The following is a 17,329-nucleotide window of genomic DNA, read 5'->3' as shown; positions in this document are numbered from 1 at the left end:
CTAGCTTTCAAAATGGAGTTACCCTGGCTTCTCATTCCCCCCTTTCTCTGGGTCCTGAGGGACTGGTAGTGGTTCCTGAGTTCCTGTAACTCAATTAGATTCGAGGAAGACGAGGCCAGTCTTTCCTGTTGTAAGGCCGATATTGAGATCTCAATACCAGTAATTGAACAGTATTTACCCTATCTTTCACAAAAGTCACTAATCTATTAAGTATGCCGGGTCGATGGTCAGCATGACTAGCAAAATAATCAAGGGCCCCAAAAGGGTGGAAATTAACGTCGTCATCCATGGGGAATAATTAAACCAGGATTCAAACCATCCCTGCGCTTCTTCCCGCTCTCTTTTTCTTTTAGCTAGCCCTTCCCTGACTCTGCTCAGAGATTCTTTCACTGCTCTCAAATGGTCTACCTAGAAAAAGCATTCCTCTGCTAGAGCGGCGCACAAGCCTCCTTGTTGAAGAAAAACCAAATCTAACCCTCTCCGATTCTGCAGCACTACTTCTGCCAGTGATGAAAGGGAGTCCTGCAAGTGAGCTATGGAGTTTTCTAAATCCTTTATATCAGCGTCAATGGCTTCTCGCAGTCTGCTGTAGGGCTGTTTCTGTAGCACCAAGGAAGTCACTCCAGTTCCTATTCCTGCTGGTCCTAATAGCGCCCCTATTGTTATGATAGCTACCGGTTCCCCCTCAAAGTGGCGGAGCACATCATCATTGGAATGAAAGGTAGATCTTTGGCATTAAGTGTACTAGCACACAAGGTGAACCGGTTTCATTCACTACCTGAGAATGGACGCAGGGGTAAGGCCCGTCAAGCATGCCCACCATGCGTCCACGGGTGGAACCAGATACTGTGGGGAGGTCTTGTTTATTATTATACTCTGATTGTACAGTGGGGACGGTGATAATCCTTTCTTCCCTATCATACAGGTTCCTTGTGCTGACACTTGTTGTAAAGTAGGATTGCCGGTGGTGGGGTTCCATCTGCAAGCGGAATGGCTGGAGCTTGTGTTATAACAGCCTAGAAATGCTAACCCCTCATAATAAGGAGGCTTGATATCATCACAAAACCAACAGCTGGCACTTAACTCTGGCCTGGAAGCATCCAGCAGCTGCACTGAGCGCTCAAGCAGGGTAAGCAGGGAATTATCGCTCTGACCTTCATTTGGAAGTTTCCCCATATCGGATACAGTTGTTATATTCAGAGCAGGGCTAACCCAGGGAGGAAGCCGAGGTGGAGTCTTGGGGGTGGGGGTGGGGCAATTACCATGTTGGGTCCCACTGATTGGGTATGTAACGGTTTTGCCACTCACCATATGGTGAAGAGAAGCCCTTGGTCTTAACCGGATTGATAGAGCCTCAGGCCCCAAGTATGGCCGGCCTCCCAACTTTTAAACTCTTTACCAGCATCACTGAACTGAACAGAAACTGGGCTACACGAGAAACTGGAGCATTCTCCGTATAGAGGATTGCTTGCTTTCTTCGGAACCAGGATTCTTTTTTCTACTATAATCAGATCAGTGGTCACTGGGGGATCCCACCAAACAGTTCCAGTGTTTTCACAACCCCAACTTTTACAGTAAAAGTGCTCGGCTCCCCCACATTTCTGTACCTGGGCTCTAGCTCTGCCTCCTCCAGGACACACATAAAAACTTTTTTTTTTTTTTTTTTGGCCAGTCTTGGGGCTTGGACTCAGGGCCTGAGCACTGTCCCTGGCTTCTTTTTGCTCAAGGCTAGCACTTTGCCACTTGAACCACAGCACCACCTCTGGCCATTTTCTGTATATGTGGTGCTGGGGAATTGAACCCAGCGCCTCATGTATATGAGGCAAGCACTCTTGCCACTAGGCCATATTCCCAGCCCCACACATAAAAACTTGTTTCCCTTAAATCCATTCTGTTTAGTACATGTCCACATCCCGGTCCCCTCCCTTTAGCTGGGGGTAATGTACATCCTTTTCCGGTGTCTCTACATTCTGGTCTTCCCTTAGCTTCCAAACTCCAGTCCCTTAGGTCCCAGCTTCCGGTGGCTAATCGGCAAAGATCAAATTGTAATTGCGGCCATCCCTGGCCTTTTGGAGCTGTGATAGAGGAAGAGTTAACTATCTCACCTGTTCCTGCATTAATTATCTGCCAAGTCAAGTTAAAAGGCATGTGAGGACTATTCGCTTCTATTACAGCCATCAGGAGAGAGTAAAGTACTAAAATCATTTTGCTCTAGTAAGTTTAAGCCTTAAGGGTTGTCTACATTACGGGTTACGCGCCACTGATGCTCAGGGATAAAGTCCTTTAAAACGGCATGCGGGTCCGCTGGCTGGGTGTGGGAGTTATGAGCCCAGGTGGCGATTCCGTCCACCTTGAGTGCGGTGGGAGTCGTCAAGGTGACCATGTAGGGTCCTTTCCAGCGAGTCTCCAGGTTCTTTTGACGGTGTCTTTTCATGTAGATCCAGTCTCCGGGGCAGAAGCGATGGGGCTCTGGTGGAGGGCTTGTCTCATACAGGGCTGTTAAGCGGGGCCAAATGTCCTGGTGGGCCTGCTGTAAGGCCCTGAGGGAGGTGAAAAGTTCAGAGTTGCTGGGGATATGGCCTAGTGGCAAGAGTGCTTGCCTCATATGCATGAGGCCCTGGGTTCAATTCCCCAGCACCACATATACAGAAAATGGCCAGAAGTGGCGCTGTGGCTCAAGTGGCAGAGTGCTAGCCTTGAGCGAAAAGAAGCCAGGGACAGTGCTCGGGCCCTTAGTCCAAGCCCAGGACTGGCAAAAAAAAAAAAAGTTCAGAGTCATCAAAATCAGTTAGCAAGTATGATTGCAAATTAGGAATTAAGGGAGAAGGGATGCAAACACAATCTCAAACGGGACGAGGCTTATTTTGTACGGAGAATTCCGCACTCTATAAAGTGCACTGGGGGCAAGAGCTACCCAGTCTCCGTTGTCAATTTTGTAAGGGTCTCTTTTAGGGTCCATTTATCCTCTCTACCTGCCCTGAACTTTGGGGTCTATATGCACAATGTAATTTCCAATTGGCCAAAACCTGTGCTAAATTCTGTATTACCTTTAGAAACAAAAGCGTGTCCATTATCTGATCCTATCATTAGTGGGAGGCCATACCCGGGTAGGATGCCTTCCAGCAGCTTCTTAGCTACTATCTGTGTCATCTCATGTTTCCTAGGAAATGCCTCTACCTATCCTGAAAAGGTATCTATAAAAACTAACAAATATTTGTAGACTTATTTTCCAGGTTTTACCTCTGTGAAGTCCACTTCCCAGTATGCCCCTGGCTTATCTCCTCTCTGCCTTGATCCGGGATTCGGGGTGTTCTGGGTTGCATTTGTTAGTTGGCGGGCTTTGCGGTTGGTCACAATCTGCTCAATCTTGGAGTTGGCATCCCTAATCTTTATTTTTGCAAGTCTTATTAGATCCCGCATCTTCCTGGTGCTCACATGAGTAGAACGGTGCATTTTTAGCAGTACTTGGTTCCCCAGTTTTTCAGGGATGATAGTTCTGCAGCCAGCTGTTCTCCACCACCCCTTTATACATCGTGTCATAGGTAATTTCCTGATTCAATCCACATAGAGGGGTTTGGCTAACTCAGCAAACCCCGGAATCCATAGTCTACAGAAGCCTGCTGACCCCAACATTTCTCTCACTTGATGAGGATTCCACGGCGGGGGTATTTTTAGCACAGCCTCTTTTCTTTCCTGTGTTAGCCATCTCTGCCCCTCTTTTCACAAGTACCCCAGGTAAATGATCTCAGGTTTGCAGATCTGGGCCCTTTGGGCCGAGGCTCGGTACCCCAGGCTTCCCAGGGTCTGAAGTAAGTCTTTAGTACCTTGCAGGCACACCTCATAGTTCTCAGCGGCAATCGAGAGATCATCCACATACTGTAAGAGTGTCACGTCAGGGCGATTAGAACAGTACTCACCCAGGTTCTCATGGAGTACCTCATCAAAGATTGTGGGCAAGTTTTTGAATCCTTGGGGTAGTCTGGTCCGTGTTAACTGTCCATTGGTACCCTTTTCAGCATCCGTCCGCTCAAAGGCAAACAGGATCTGGCTTCTAGGTGCCAGGGGCAGGTTGAAGGATGCATCCTTTAAATCTAAAACTACGTACCATTGTCTATCAGGGGGTAGAGGACTTAAGAGAGTATAGGGGTTAGGGACAGTTGGATGTATGTCCATCACTCTCTTGTTAAGTTCCCTGAGGTCTTGGACTGGCCTGTAGTCGTTGGAATGTGGCTTGTGGACCGGCAGTAATGGTGTATTCCAAGCTGACTGGCAAGGCCTTAGTATCCCTAGTTCCAGCAGGCGCCTGGTGTGAGGAGTTCTTCCCGCTCGGGCTTCAAGCGGCATGGGATACTCCTGTCAGACTCTTGGCGGGCCTGTGCTTCGTCAATCCCATTCCCCCTTCTCTGCCCATGCCTCAGGAAACGTTTGTAGCCAGTAATCTATGTCAGCCTCTGGTGGTGACGGTGGTTGGTGCAACTGGCACCAATCAGAACGTGAATAGGATGCCCCTTTTGATCCAGGACAGACCTCCCAGTTGGGTGAAAGTGAATTTAGGCCCCTATTTTTGTTAATAAGTCTCATCCTAAAATGGGGTACGGGCACTCTGGGATATGAGTGGGATACCCGGCCCACGCCGAGGTCCACTGTTCTTCGGGTAATCCATGGGTACTGGCTCATCCCGGTTGCTCCCTGTACCCATGAAGTTTTTCCTGATAATTTTCCTTGGGGCTTCAGCAAAACTGAATGGTGCACACCCGTATCTACCAAAAAATCAATTGGAGTCCCCTCCACCGTGAGAGTTACCCTGGGTTCGGGGAGGGGTTCTGAACCCCGTCCCCCCTAAGCACTTTGGTCTCCTGAGTCCGTGACCAGGACTCTACGGGTGCCTCTTCCTGAGTCATAACTCTTCCCCTTTGGCATCTTTGGGCACTCTTTTATCCAATGCCCCGATTCCTTACGGTAAGCACATTGATTTTTCTGCAACTTGGGGCGTTCCTGTTCTCGGGGATTCTCCTCTTTTTCAGAGCCCTGTGTCATACCTTGTAGCCGTCGTCTTCTGTCTTCTGGGTTCCCCGCAGTTGCTGCCAGGGGAATTCTTGCCATCTCTCTGGTTTGCCTGGCACCTTCTGTGGCCCTAGCCTTTCTTTCTTCAGTCCTTACTTTTGCCTCTCTTCCCTCCTGACTTTCTCTATTGTTATACACTCTCCTTGCTATACTCTCCTTGCTACTTCCATTAAATCCTGCAAACTTCTCTCTCCCAGTCTTTCTACTTTCTGTAACTTCCTTCTAATGTCCGGCGCTGCCTGGCTCACGAAGGCCACGACCACAGCTGCTTTGGTTCCGGGTGCCTCTGGGTCCATAGGCGTGTGAGAAGGCAGCCGGACTTTCATCCTTACCTTGCTGAACACTTCCTACCTTAGCCAGGTTGGTCGGCTTCCGAGCAGCCGCCTAAAGACCTGGACTCTCCCTACCTTCTGCTGTATTGAAGTCCCAGTTTGGGCGTGTGAGGGGAAAAACAGCCCTGATGATGTCTGGGTTTATGGTGGGCTGCCCATTATCCCCTGGAACGAATTTTCGGGCTTCTGCCTGTATTTTCTCACGCTCCTCCGTTGTGAAGAGAACCTGCAGGAGCTGCTGGCCATCATCCCAAGTGGGCTGTTGGGTAAACAAATCAGTATCTAAAAGACTAGTAAGAGCTTTAGGGTTATCTGAAAAAAAAAAAGAAAAAAAAACGAGCATTCTGCGTTCTCCAGTTGTACAGATCACTAGTGACAAAGGGCCAACAGTGCAAGGGCTGGTTCCCGGTATCATCCGGGGGGCCCCCGCTGCACGCAAGGGGAGGACAGTGGTATCTGCAGAGGGAGGATGGGCAGTCTCTGAGGGAAGAGCCCTCTCTGTTCTGCCTAGAGTCCCTGCTGCGAGACCATCCATTACCACGGCCCCAGCGCTGTCCAGGGGTGGCGGAGCCGGCGGCACAGCTGCTTGGTCCGGCAGGGGTGGAGGTTGGTATGGGGGTGGCAGAGGAGGTGGAAGGAAAATCAAGTCTTGGTCAGAGCCGCCCTGTAAAATGGGGTAGAGCGGCACTGAGGCTGGAGTCTTAGTGTCAGTTTTGTTTAGCTTATTAGATTGACTCTTAACAGCCAGAATTCTGGTTGGGTCTAGGTGTTGTGGAGGCAAAAAGGGTTGTAACCAAGTAGGGGGAGTTTCTACTAAATCCTGCCATACCAGGATTTAAGGAATCTGGTCTGGGTGGCCGCTCCTACCTCGAAGGAAAATTACATTTGTGACTTTAAGGATAGTAGCTAAGACAAAGGTGCCCTCAGGTGGCCATCCTATGTTAAATGTAGGCCATTCAGTAGAACAAAAAGTAATGTTTCCCTTTTTTAATTTCCACACTGAAGTCATGAGCTCTACTCTTGATGTACTTAAAATTGTCAAAAGAGAAAGAGGAGCGGGGCTGGGGATATGGCCTAGTGGCAAGAGTGTTTGCCTCATATACATGAGGCCCTGGATTCGATTCCTCAGCACCACATATACAGAAAATGGCCAGAAGTGGCGCTGTGGCTCAAGTGGCAGAATGCTATCCTTGAGCAAAAAAGAAGCCAGGGACAGTGCTCAGGCCCTGAGTTCATGGCCTAGGACTAGCCCCCCCCCAAAAAAAAAAGAGAAAGAGGAGGGCTGGGAATATGGCTTAGCGGTAGGTAGAGTGCTTGCTGTGCATGCACAAAGCTCTGGGTTCGATTCCTCAGCACCACATAAACAGAAAAAGCTGGAAGTGACTACTTGTGGCTCAAGAGATAGAATGCTAGCCTTGCGCAAAAAGAAGGGAGGGGCAGTGGTCAGGCAAGCGCCGGGACTGGCTAAAAAAAAAAAAAAGAGAAGGGGGAGTTGTCTGAGTCTGTCCCGTCTTACCATGAGTTTCAGAAAAATAGATACAGAGAGCCAAAAACAAACACAAAAAGACACACAACAAATGCCTTCTGCTGAGGGGAGGAAAAACTGAATGTGGAACGTAGGCCTCAGGCCCGGGCACAGCAACAGACAGAGAGGAACATTTACAACTCAGCTCAAGCTCGGTCCTTCACCAACACAGACGCAGCTGGTAAAGTACAGGCCCCGAAACCCTTTCTTAGCTCAACAAGTCTAGGGGAATTCCAGCTTAGCAATTACATGATTGGTTAACACTTAACAATTCTATTGGCTAATGTACATGGGCTAAACCTCAAGACCCTTGACCAACCTATCTTTGTATCTTATGTACTTTAAGTACGTTCCTACCGCCTTCTGATCCTGCCGAGCCAGCCGGCAGTGAAAAGGAATCCTGACTGAGGGCGGTGAGGATTAAGGAAAAGGAAAAATACAAGACAAGAGAAAAAAGACAAGAGGCAAAGATGGGGTACGGGAGGTCTGCATCTCAAGATTGAAACTCAAGACTGCAGCCAAGTTTATTTTCAACTCCCAGTTTATATGCAGTTTTGGAACCAGGGAATAGCATAGGGTTGTTAAAATTCCAGAACAGAAAGAGGCTTAGAAGTTTGCAACATTTGATTACAGTAAACACAAGGTAACAAAGCAATTCTGGATAGTGGCTGTGGACAAATACCTTTGCATCTAGCATATCCTGGCGGTAACAGCCCAAGCCATAAGTGAGAATGAATTTAGCTGCAAGTTTGGCTCCTGACATTCTGGCGACATCAGCACAGCCCGAGGTCAGGATGAGCTTAGCTGCTAGCTTGGCTCCAGACATCTGATTAGCTGTTGTTAGTGGTTACATGGGGAAGGGGGAACTTTCAAGATGGAGTTATTCTGGCTTCTCAATGTCATGTAACAACAAGACATTCAGGCATGACATGTACTTAGCCCTACACCAAAGTAGCAAACTGGGAAGAGAAAAGAATTCTTTTTGTTTTGCCAGTTCTGGGGCTTGAGCTCAGGGCTGGAGCACTGTCCCTGACTTCTTTTGCTCAAGGCTAGCACTCTGCCACTTGAGTCACAGCACCACTTCTGGCTGTTTTCCATATATGTGGTTCTGAGAAATTGAACCTAAAGCTTCGTGTACACCATACACCAGGCCACCGAGAGAACTCTCAAGAGGCTCGTTAAACATGGATTCTCGAGCACCACAGGCATAGAAAAATAGGCAGATGTGGTGCTGTGGCTCAATCAGCAACATGCTAGCCAAAAGCAGTACTCAGACCATAAACACGAAGCCCAGGGCTAGCAAGAAAGGGAGAACCAAGTCTCAAAGATAGTAAATCGTTCTAATATTACACAATCTTAATTCCCCCAAGAAGGGGTGCACCGTTCCTGGAGGTACTGCAATACCAGGTCGATGCGTGGAGCGGACGGAGCAAGCTCCTATTCCGACTCCCAGCTCCAAAAATCCATTTAATATATTGTCCTCGGATAGAGGACGTACCAGATATTAAACTGATAAGAACAGATACTACACTTGATCTTAGCCAAAAGGCCGAGAAGCGATAACCAGACACTCTCCTGTCTGCTTCCCCGACCTCGCCTCCCACACATTCAACTCGCGGTGAGCGCCATGGGTACTGCTCTCGCCCACGCCCTCCTTTCCTGCGCGCCCAGTGCCTGCTTGCGCCACCCTCACATGACCCCCCCCACCCTTGCCTACAGCTTATGCTCCCCGGATGTCACCGGAACCTTTCCCCGCCTAGAGTTCCCGGGTCTGCGGTTCCGAAGCGCCGCCTTCATTTGCATGCCCCGCCCTTCCGAGGCATGGCCAGTGGGGCGGACTCCACCTTTCTCGGAGCCTACGCAGTGCTGGGTGGCCAGTCTGATCTCTAGGCGGCGCCCTTTTTCACAACTCGGTGGAGAGACTCCTCGGGAGATTGAGGCTGAGCGGAAAGAACGGTCTGGGAAGCGGGTGGTTTAGCAGCCCGAGGTCCCAGTTTTCCTGAAGAGAACTGAAGGGAAGACAAGCTTGCAAAACATACTGACAAGGCAAAGCCCAGGCTCTGTCGAGTCTTGTACGCAGGCCGCCACAAGGGGGAGCTTGTGCTCTGAACCTTGACTGGCATGAAGTACCTCATTTGTTTCGTGCTCAAGTTCTACTGGTCGACCAGCAAGAAGCAAAATTACAGTCCTAAGGAAGTTTTTATTTAGAGAGGTGTTTGAAAGCTGTAGTTTCCTAATAATCACACCGTACTGCCCAACACCCACCGCCGGTGACTTCAACAATAATAACTGGAAAGACGAAAAACTATTTAGTAATTAGGTACCCTGAGCAGTAAACTCCCTGGGATGCAACACTCACTACCAAGAAACGGAGAAAAGCAAGTGTATGGAGAGAAAAATATAGGGGGAAGTAGATATTGCTGCTGGAAGGGAAATGCTCACTTTTACTAACTTATTACTTCTATCCTCAAAACGTCACCTTTGCAAACATGCTTAAAGCGAAAAGAGATAAAAGCGAAAATTACAGTCCAAACTACAAAGGGCTTAGCAGAAAAACACACGAAATTTCTTCCAAACCTACTCTCACAAGCAGCTAACCCAGAAAACGCAAAACCTGAAGCGCCATAGACGGAAGTAACAGCTATTATAACTAGCAGGACGTTCTAACTTTCAACAGTCTTAACTCCCCAGCGGGGGTGCACCGTTCCTGGAGGTACTGCAATACCAGGTCAATGCGTGGAGCGGACGGAGCAAGCTCCTATTCCGACTCCTAATTCCAAAAATCCATTTAATATACTGTCCTCGGATAGAGGACGTATCAGATATTAAACTGATAAGAACAGATACTACACTTGATCTTAGCCAAAAGGCCGAGAAGCGATAACTTATTATCCTCCTCTCCGCCTTGCCGACCTCGCTTCCCACACATTCAACTCACGGTGAGTGCCATGGGCACCGCTCTCTCTCGCCCACGCCCTCCTTTCCTGCGCGCCCAGTGCCTACTTGCGCCACCCTCACAAGACCCCCATCCACCTTTGCAGACAGCTTATGCTCCCCGGATGTCACCGGAAACTCTCCGGGCCTGGAGTTCCCGGGTCTGCGGTTCCGAAGCGCCGCCTTCATTTGCATGCCCCGCCCTTCCGAGGCGTGACCAGCGGGGCGGACTCCACCTTCCCGGGAGCCTACGCAGTGCTGGGAGGCCAGTCTGATCTCTAGGCGGCGCCCTTTTTCACAACTCCGCGGAGAGACTCCAAGGGAGACTGAGGCTGAGCGAAAAGAAGCCAGTCCTGGGGCTTGGACTCAGGGCCTGAGCACTGTCCCTGGCTTCTTCTTGCTCAAGGCTAGCACTCTGCCACTTGAACCACAGCGCCACTTCTGGCCATTTTCTGTATATGTGGTGCTGGGGAATCGAACCCAGGGCCTCATGGCCTCTAGGCCATTATCCCCAGCCCCCAAATTTTCTTGAAGGAAGACAAGCTTGCAAAACATACTGACAAAGCAAAGCCCGGGCTCTGTCGAGCCTTGTAGGCCCCAAACACCTCTTTCTTCCAGAAGGGTGAGCTTGTGGTGCCTAAGAAGCCCTTTACCCCAACCCTGAATCTTGCCTCAATCTTGCCCTTGACTGGCAGGAACTCCCTCGCCTACGCCCTCGGCCATTTGCTGCCCTACAGGTAAGGCTCTGCCTGGGAAGCCTAGCACAACCTGTGAGAGGCACTGAAGTATGGTGCTTTCACCTCTTGACCTCTGCCGGCTCCTTGGAAACCTCTCTTCCCAGCTCACCTTGTGAAACTATGCTTTGGAGAGAACTATTCTTGCACTGTGCCTTGTGGTGGTTGTGTGTGTGTGGTATGTGTGTGTGTGTGTTGTGCATGCCAGTACTGAGGCTTTACCTCAGGGCCTTGTACTCTTAGTTTTTTCACCCAAAGCTGGTGCTCTACCTCTTGAGTCACACCTCCACTTTGGGTTTCTTGCTGCTTTACTGGAGAGAAAACTCTCTCATATTGGTCTGCCCCGGCTGGCTTTCAACCTCCATCCTCAGATCTCAGCCTCCTGAGTAGTTAGGATTTACAGGCGTGAGCCACTGGTGTTCAACCTACGCATCCACCAGCAAAGCCCCGACCATGGATTATATTAACCTGGGTACTTGGCAGGCGGAGGGGAGGGGAAGCTTTGCTTGTGAGAAGGGAGGAAGTGGTCACATGCAGAGTGCCTGGCTAGGGAGTGGGGAGTGGGGACATATCTGTAATTCAGGCATCGGAGTGTGTGGCAACTAACTTAACGCTTCCTCAGCCTGGTGTCATTTGTTCTCCCCTCTTCCCTATCTGTTTTTTTTTTTTTTTGCCAGTCCTGGGCCTTGGACTCAGGGCCTGAGCACTGTCCCTGGCTTCTTTTTGCTTAAGGCTAGCACTCTGCCACTTGAGCCACAGCGCCACTTCTGGCCATTTTTCTGTATATGTGGTGCTGGGGAATCGAACCCAGGGCCTCATGTATATGAGGCAGGCACTCTTGCCACTAGGCCATATCCCCAGCCCCTGGTTATTTTTTTTTTGTACATTAATTTTGTTGATTTACACGAATGCTATATTGAAAGCCCAAGCATTCAATATACACACTGACATTATTGAATCACATAACATTTCACAACGGCTGTAAACATTACATTAGGCTCTATAGAAACAAATTCTAAATATCAAAAGATACAGCTAGCTGGACACCTGTAATCCTAGCTACTCAGGTAGCTGAGATCTCAGGATTTTCCTTTGGGGCCACCCTGGCAGAAGTCTGGGAGACATTTTTTTTTTTTTGTCGGTCATAGGGCTTGAACTGGCCTGGGCACTGTCCCCGAGCTCTTTTTGTTCAAGGTAGTGCTCTACCATTGAGCCACTGGGCCACTTCCAGTCTGTGAGATTTTTATCTCCAATTAACCACAAAATAGCTGACAGTGGAGCCTGTGTTTGTCACGGTTTCCCTTCCCCTGTTCTTCATCTGGTCTTGTGTGTGTGTGTGTGTGTGTGTGTGTGTGTGTGTGTGTGTGTTGATAGTGGGGCTTGAACTGGAGGTCTAGGTGCTCAAGGCTAGTGCTCAAGGTTGTTACTCTACCACTTGAGCCACACCTCCACTTCCAGCTTTTTGCTGTTTAATCAGACGTAAGAGTCAGCCATTTATGTCTTCCCCAGGCTGGCTTTGGGCCATAATCCTCAGATTTAAGCCTCCTGTGTGGCTAAAACAACAACTACTACTACTTTCTTTCTCTTTCTTTGTATGCCAGTCTTGGGGCCTGAACTCAGGTGCTAGGCACTGTCCCTAAGCGTTTGTGCTCAAGACTGGGGCTCTGTCACTTGAATCACAGTGACAACTCAAACTTTTTTACTCGTCTATTGGAGATAAGAGTCTCATAGACTCTCCTGCCACAGCTGGCTTTAAACTGTGATCCTCAAAGCTCAGCCTCCTAGTGAAGTGCCAGACTTTGAAGTCAGGCCCCACTTTACCACGTGAACCCCACTTTACCACGCGAACCTGAGATAAGCAGGCCCTGTGAGCAAACCCAGGACAAGCCCATTAGGGCCCAGCCAGTCAAGAACTCTAACCACTGGGGGGGCTGGGGATATAGCCTAGTGGCAAGAGTGCCTGCCTCGGATATACGAGGCCCTAGGTTCGATTCCCCAGCACCACATATACAGAAAACGGCCAGAAGCGGCGCTGTGGCTCAAGTGGCAGAGCGCTAGCCTTGAGCGGGAAGAAGCCAGGGACAGTGCTCAGGCCCTGAGTCCAAGGCCCAGGACTGGCCAAAAAAAAAAAAAAAAAAAAGAACTCTAACCACTGGGAATGCTTAACTCTGACTGCCCCCAGAGTGCCTCGAGCCCTGAGCCAATCAGATTTGTACCTGTGTCCTAATCTTGCTTGCTTGAACACCTGATTGTTGTAACTTTGTTTTTGCCTTTTTATAAGCCCTGTGTAACCGCAGCTCGAGGCTCCCCTCCTAACCTCCGCTGTGTCGGTGGGTAGGATGAGGCCCGAGTTGCTCGCTTAAATAAAGCCTTGCCTTGCTTTTGCATTTCGGAATGTCTGAGTCTCGGTGGTCTTCTTGGTGGTGGTTTCGCAACTTGGCACAACACTAGTAGCTAGGATTACAGGTGTGAGCCACCAGCACCAGGCAACAGGTACTTCCTAAGTAATTTTTTTTTTTTTTTTGCCAGTGCTGGGGCCTGAACTCAAGGCCTGTGTACTGTCCCTGAGCTTCTTTTGCTCAAGACTAGCACTCTACCACTTGAGCCACAGCGCCACTTCCAGCTTTTTCTGTTTATGGTAGTACTGAGGAATTAAAACCAGGGCTTAATGCATGTTAGCCAAGCACTCCATCGCTAAGCCACCTTCTCAGCCCCTCCATGTAATTTTTACATAGAAGTCTCCAGGATATGGAGTGGTCTGCCCAGATTCCCTCAGGGAGCAGGTAACTGAATCAAACTTAAGTTTTTATTTGACACCAAAAGCCCAAGCTGCGTCTAGTACCTAGGGCTAGAACTGACAGGCTCTAGAATCAACAGGAAATGTTCTCTGGTTGAAAAGTTGCTCCCTATGTCCCCAATGACGCTTAGCTGGGCTTTGCATTCCTTTCTGTCTTGACTTCCCACAAACACTTATGGAGTGGGGGTATCAGTGAGGGATAGGAAGATGGAGAACTAAAGAAAAGGTCATTCTAGAGATCTTGAGGGAGGAAGAGGTCAGTCAGTGCTGCTAGAACCCTCCTGGGAAGTGTGGGAGAACCAAGCCAGAAAGGAAAAACAAGGAGACTTTGATTGCAAAATGATTCCTAAGGCCTGTTGAGATTCTGAGTTGAGGTTGGATGGTGTTGTTTGTCTGGTCAGGACCCTACTTTGTAGATTAATAGGCATTTCCCAGAGCCAGGAGAAGAACAGTCTCCCCTCCACAAGGCAGATGGGCCCACCCAGTTGCCCTGGCAGTGGCCACATTGTGAGGTGGTTCTGGCTACAGGCAGTAAGGGGCTGGGGTACAAGGCTGTGGAGAGTCAGGGCAGAGATAATGTCCTGACTTCTGCCTGCCTTCACTCTCAGCGGGGGCCTACCACTTTACCATCATGGGTAGTGCCTTCCACTGGGAGGCCCGGCGCCGACAGATGGCTTTAGATCGGAGGAGGTGGCTGCAGACCCAACAGCAACAAGAGCAGGTGCCTGAGCCCAGGTCCATCACAGGGCAAGAAGGGAACAGGAAAAGGAGTCAGTTCTCATATATTGTGCCACCAGTATTGGAACTTGAACTCAGGGCCTGGGCTCTGTCCCTTAGCCTTTTTGCTCAAGATTGGCACTCTCCCACTTGAGCCACAGTTCTATTTCTGGATTTTTTTTTTTTTTTTTTTTTGGCCAGTCCTGGGCCTTGGACTCAGGGCCTGAGCACTGTCCCTGGCTTCTTCCCGCTCAAGGCTAGCACTCCGCCACTTGAGCCACAGCGCCGCTTCTGGCCGTTTTCTGTATATGTGGTGCTGGGGAATCGAACCTAGGGCCTCGTGTATCTGAGGCAGGCACTCTTGCCACTAGGCTATATCCCCAGCCCTGGATTTTTTTTTTTTAATGATTAACTGTAGATAAGAGTCTCTCGGATTTGTCTGTCTGTGCTAGCTTCAAAGTCTGATCCTCAGATCTTAGCTTCCCAAGTAGTTAAAATTACAGGTGTGAGCCACCAGCACCTAGCCAGCTTGTGTTGGTGTCAGGCAGTGGTGCTGTTTCAAAGTATTTGCAAGGAATCATTAATTATCCTTTAGTACTGAAAACTGCTTGCCCTGCTGCTTGAAGTTTCTCTGGCAGATGGGTCAGTGACTGAGTGAGGATGTCACTTGCAGGGGATGGGGGGGTTTCTTTTCAGGAACTAAAGAAGTGCCAACAGAAAGAACCGAACCCCGAGAAAAACACTCAGCCACATCAATCCAAGGAAACTGGGCCACCACTTCTGCAAACACAGCAGCCATCTACACAACAGCCACTGTCGCAGTCCCAGGTACAACCACCACCACCTGAGCCGTCACAACAACGTGAGCCAGACCTTTCTGCTCAGTGTGCCTTCAAATACCATCTCCAGAAGGATTCCCAAGGGCAAGGACCCCAGCTCGGGTCAGTGGGGACCAATCAAACAGGACAGCCATCCCATTGTACGAACAGAGTCCAGGATGGGCCAAACATCCTTCCAGGCCCCGGTGAGTGGGGTGCGGGGAGGGTCCATGGTGAGGAAAGAGGACCCTTGCTCCCACCCCTACAGCCTAGAATTCCTACGGGCCATCCCACTGTTGGATCCTTCTCCACACTCTCTGCCTTTTCCTCCTGGGTGGTCACTGCCTATGGGGGGAGTTTGTGCCCTAATCTAAGGCTGTAAAGAAGCCTGCCAACTTCTGCACAAGGGGCTGAAGGTGGCAGAGGAAGTGAGAATCTAAGTTGCAATCTATTAACATACACCAACCCCTTTTGGAGTGTGGGACAGGAACCCCCAGCATGGCTTCCTAGCTGAGAATCTTCAGGGTAGATTCAGTCTGTCTTGCCCCAGGGAGCAGGCATGGCTTTGACTCTAGGCTCCCACACATAGGGTAATGAGGCTAACTTTGCTGTGTTCTAGCCTTGGAAACTTCCAGATGAGTGACTTGTGCTTTGTTTCCTCATCAGGTCCCCTGAACCCTTGCCAACCTGGTTCCAGCAAATACACACGACTCACGGTGAGACAAATACAGAGCTTGAAAGATGGACAGGCTCTGGCTGAGTAAACTTCTAGCTCTGTGTGTGTGTGTGTGTGTGTGTGTGTGTGTGTGTGTGTGTGTGTGTGTGTGATATCTACAAGAATACTTAGCAGGAATAGGCCTGACATTACTACACTTTTTTTGTGTGTGTGTTGTTTTTTTCAGTTACTAGGCTTTGGAACCCTGGGCTTCATGCTCCCAGGAAAGGGCTGAAACATGCTTCCAGCTCAAAGTCATTTCCAAGAGCTCCATACCTCACCCTCATAAAAATATCTAAGAGCTGGGCACTGGTGGCTCACACCTGTAATTCTAGCTACTAAGGAGGCTGAGATCTGAGGATCGTGGTTTGAAGCCAGCCCAGGCAGGAAAGTCTCTAAGACTCTTATCTCCAATAAACTACTTAGAAAAAGCCAGAAGTGGTGCTGTGGCTCAAGTGGTAAAGTACTGGTCTTGAGCAAAAGAAGCTCACGGACAGTGCCCAGGCCCTGAGTTCAAGCCCCAGGACCAATACACACAAAAAGAAAAATGGGTAGAACCTGTTGCTAAGACTAAACATAGATGGCGAGACAGATAATAAAGAAGCTTAATAAAGGGGATGATTTAAGGCTTGGTTGGGTAGATTAAAAACATAGTCAATTATTATCATCATCTGAATGATAATCAGTTTAGGATGAGGACAGAGCTGCTATAATTCACTTGATTTGTTATTGTTGTGGGCACTGTCCCTGAGCTTTTTTATTTTTGTTTAAGGTGAGCTCTCTACTACTTGAGCCACAGTTCCATTTTCAGCTTTTCAGTGATAAATTGGAGATAAAAGCCTCATAGACATTCCTGCCTGCGCTGGCTTCAGACCATGATCCTCAGATCCCAGCCCTCTGAGGATCCAGGATCCCAGATGTGAGCCCCTGGCACCTGGTCTATAGTTTACTTTTATTCCTTGGCCTCAAAGGGCTTAAAATATTCTAAAAACAAAAACAAAAAAAAAAACAATAGGCCCAGTAACTACCAACTTGTTTTCCTTTCCCATCTCTCTTCTTTTTCAGTCAACTAATTATATCCAGCAATGGTGATAGAGAGATGGACTTCAGGACCCCCGTGCCATCACCAGAATACCAATTCACAATGTACCTTCTTACCACCCAGCAATATCTCCACTCCAAAAGCAACCCGTGCCAGAAGATGAGGCTAGCCAGAAGCTTAATGTGACTTCTGGAAGGAACCAGTCCGCTTTGAGACTGAGATGAGGGGAGGGTAGGAGGACCTATAAGGGTGATGTAGAGAGTGAAAGGCAATTCCTTGCTGCTGCTGCTTTTTTCACCCCCCCACTGGTACTGGTTCTGGGTTTGAACTCAGGGCCTCATGCTCTCACTCTTTTTCCTCTCACACCACTTAACACCTGTAGTCCAGGTGTTTTGTTTTGTCTCCTGATTAACTGGAGATAGAGTCCCTTGGACTTTTGTGTTTGGGCTTGCTTTGAACTGTGATCCTTAGATCTCAGCCTCCTGAGTAGCTAGGGTTATAGACATGAACCATGAGTGCCTGGCTAAGTCAGATATATTGACCAATATGTGGATCTTTGCTCCTCTGAGATATAGCCAGAGGGAGAAAGAACTATACCACACCAAAGCAGGCGTGGATTCACATGTAATGCCTGGCCCATAATGGCTTCTC

At 49.1% G+C, this 17,329-nt stretch overlaps 1 protein-coding gene and 2 non-coding genes across 3 annotated transcripts; 1 reads left to right on the top strand and 2 right to left on the bottom strand.

The window, feature by feature from the left end:
• Positions 1 to 8,291: 8,291 nt before the first annotated feature.
• Positions 8,292 to 8,482, bottom strand: LOC125366631. The gene has a single exon (XR_007213923.1). It is a non-coding gene; the product is annotated as a U2 spliceosomal RNA (small nuclear RNA).
• A 1,130-nt stretch (positions 8,483 to 9,612) lies between these two features.
• Positions 9,613 to 9,803, bottom strand: LOC125366632. Its single transcript, XR_007213924.1, has one exon. It is a non-coding gene; the product is annotated as a U2 spliceosomal RNA (small nuclear RNA).
• A 4,090-nt stretch (positions 9,804 to 13,893) lies between these two features.
• On the top strand, positions 13,894 to 16,728 carry Ccdc200 (coiled-coil domain containing 200). Its single transcript, XM_048366863.1, has 4 exons — positions 13,894 to 14,107; positions 14,800 to 15,044; positions 15,541 to 15,637; positions 16,702 to 16,728. Exons 1-4 carry the CDS (start codon positions 14,018 to 14,020, stop codon positions 16,726 to 16,728), a joined length of 459 nt encoding a protein of 152 aa, XP_048222820.1. The 5' UTR covers positions 13,894 to 14,017.
• The last annotated feature ends 601 nt before the right edge of the window (positions 16,729 to 17,329 follow it).

The sequence above is a fragment of the Perognathus longimembris genome, chromosome 17 (genome assembly GCF_023159225.1).
Source record: "Perognathus longimembris pacificus isolate PPM17 chromosome 17, ASM2315922v1, whole genome shotgun sequence".
Classification (NCBI taxonomy): domain Eukaryota; kingdom Metazoa; phylum Chordata; class Mammalia; order Rodentia; family Heteromyidae; genus Perognathus; species Perognathus longimembris.
This window is presented reverse-complemented; position numbering and strand designations above follow the sequence as displayed.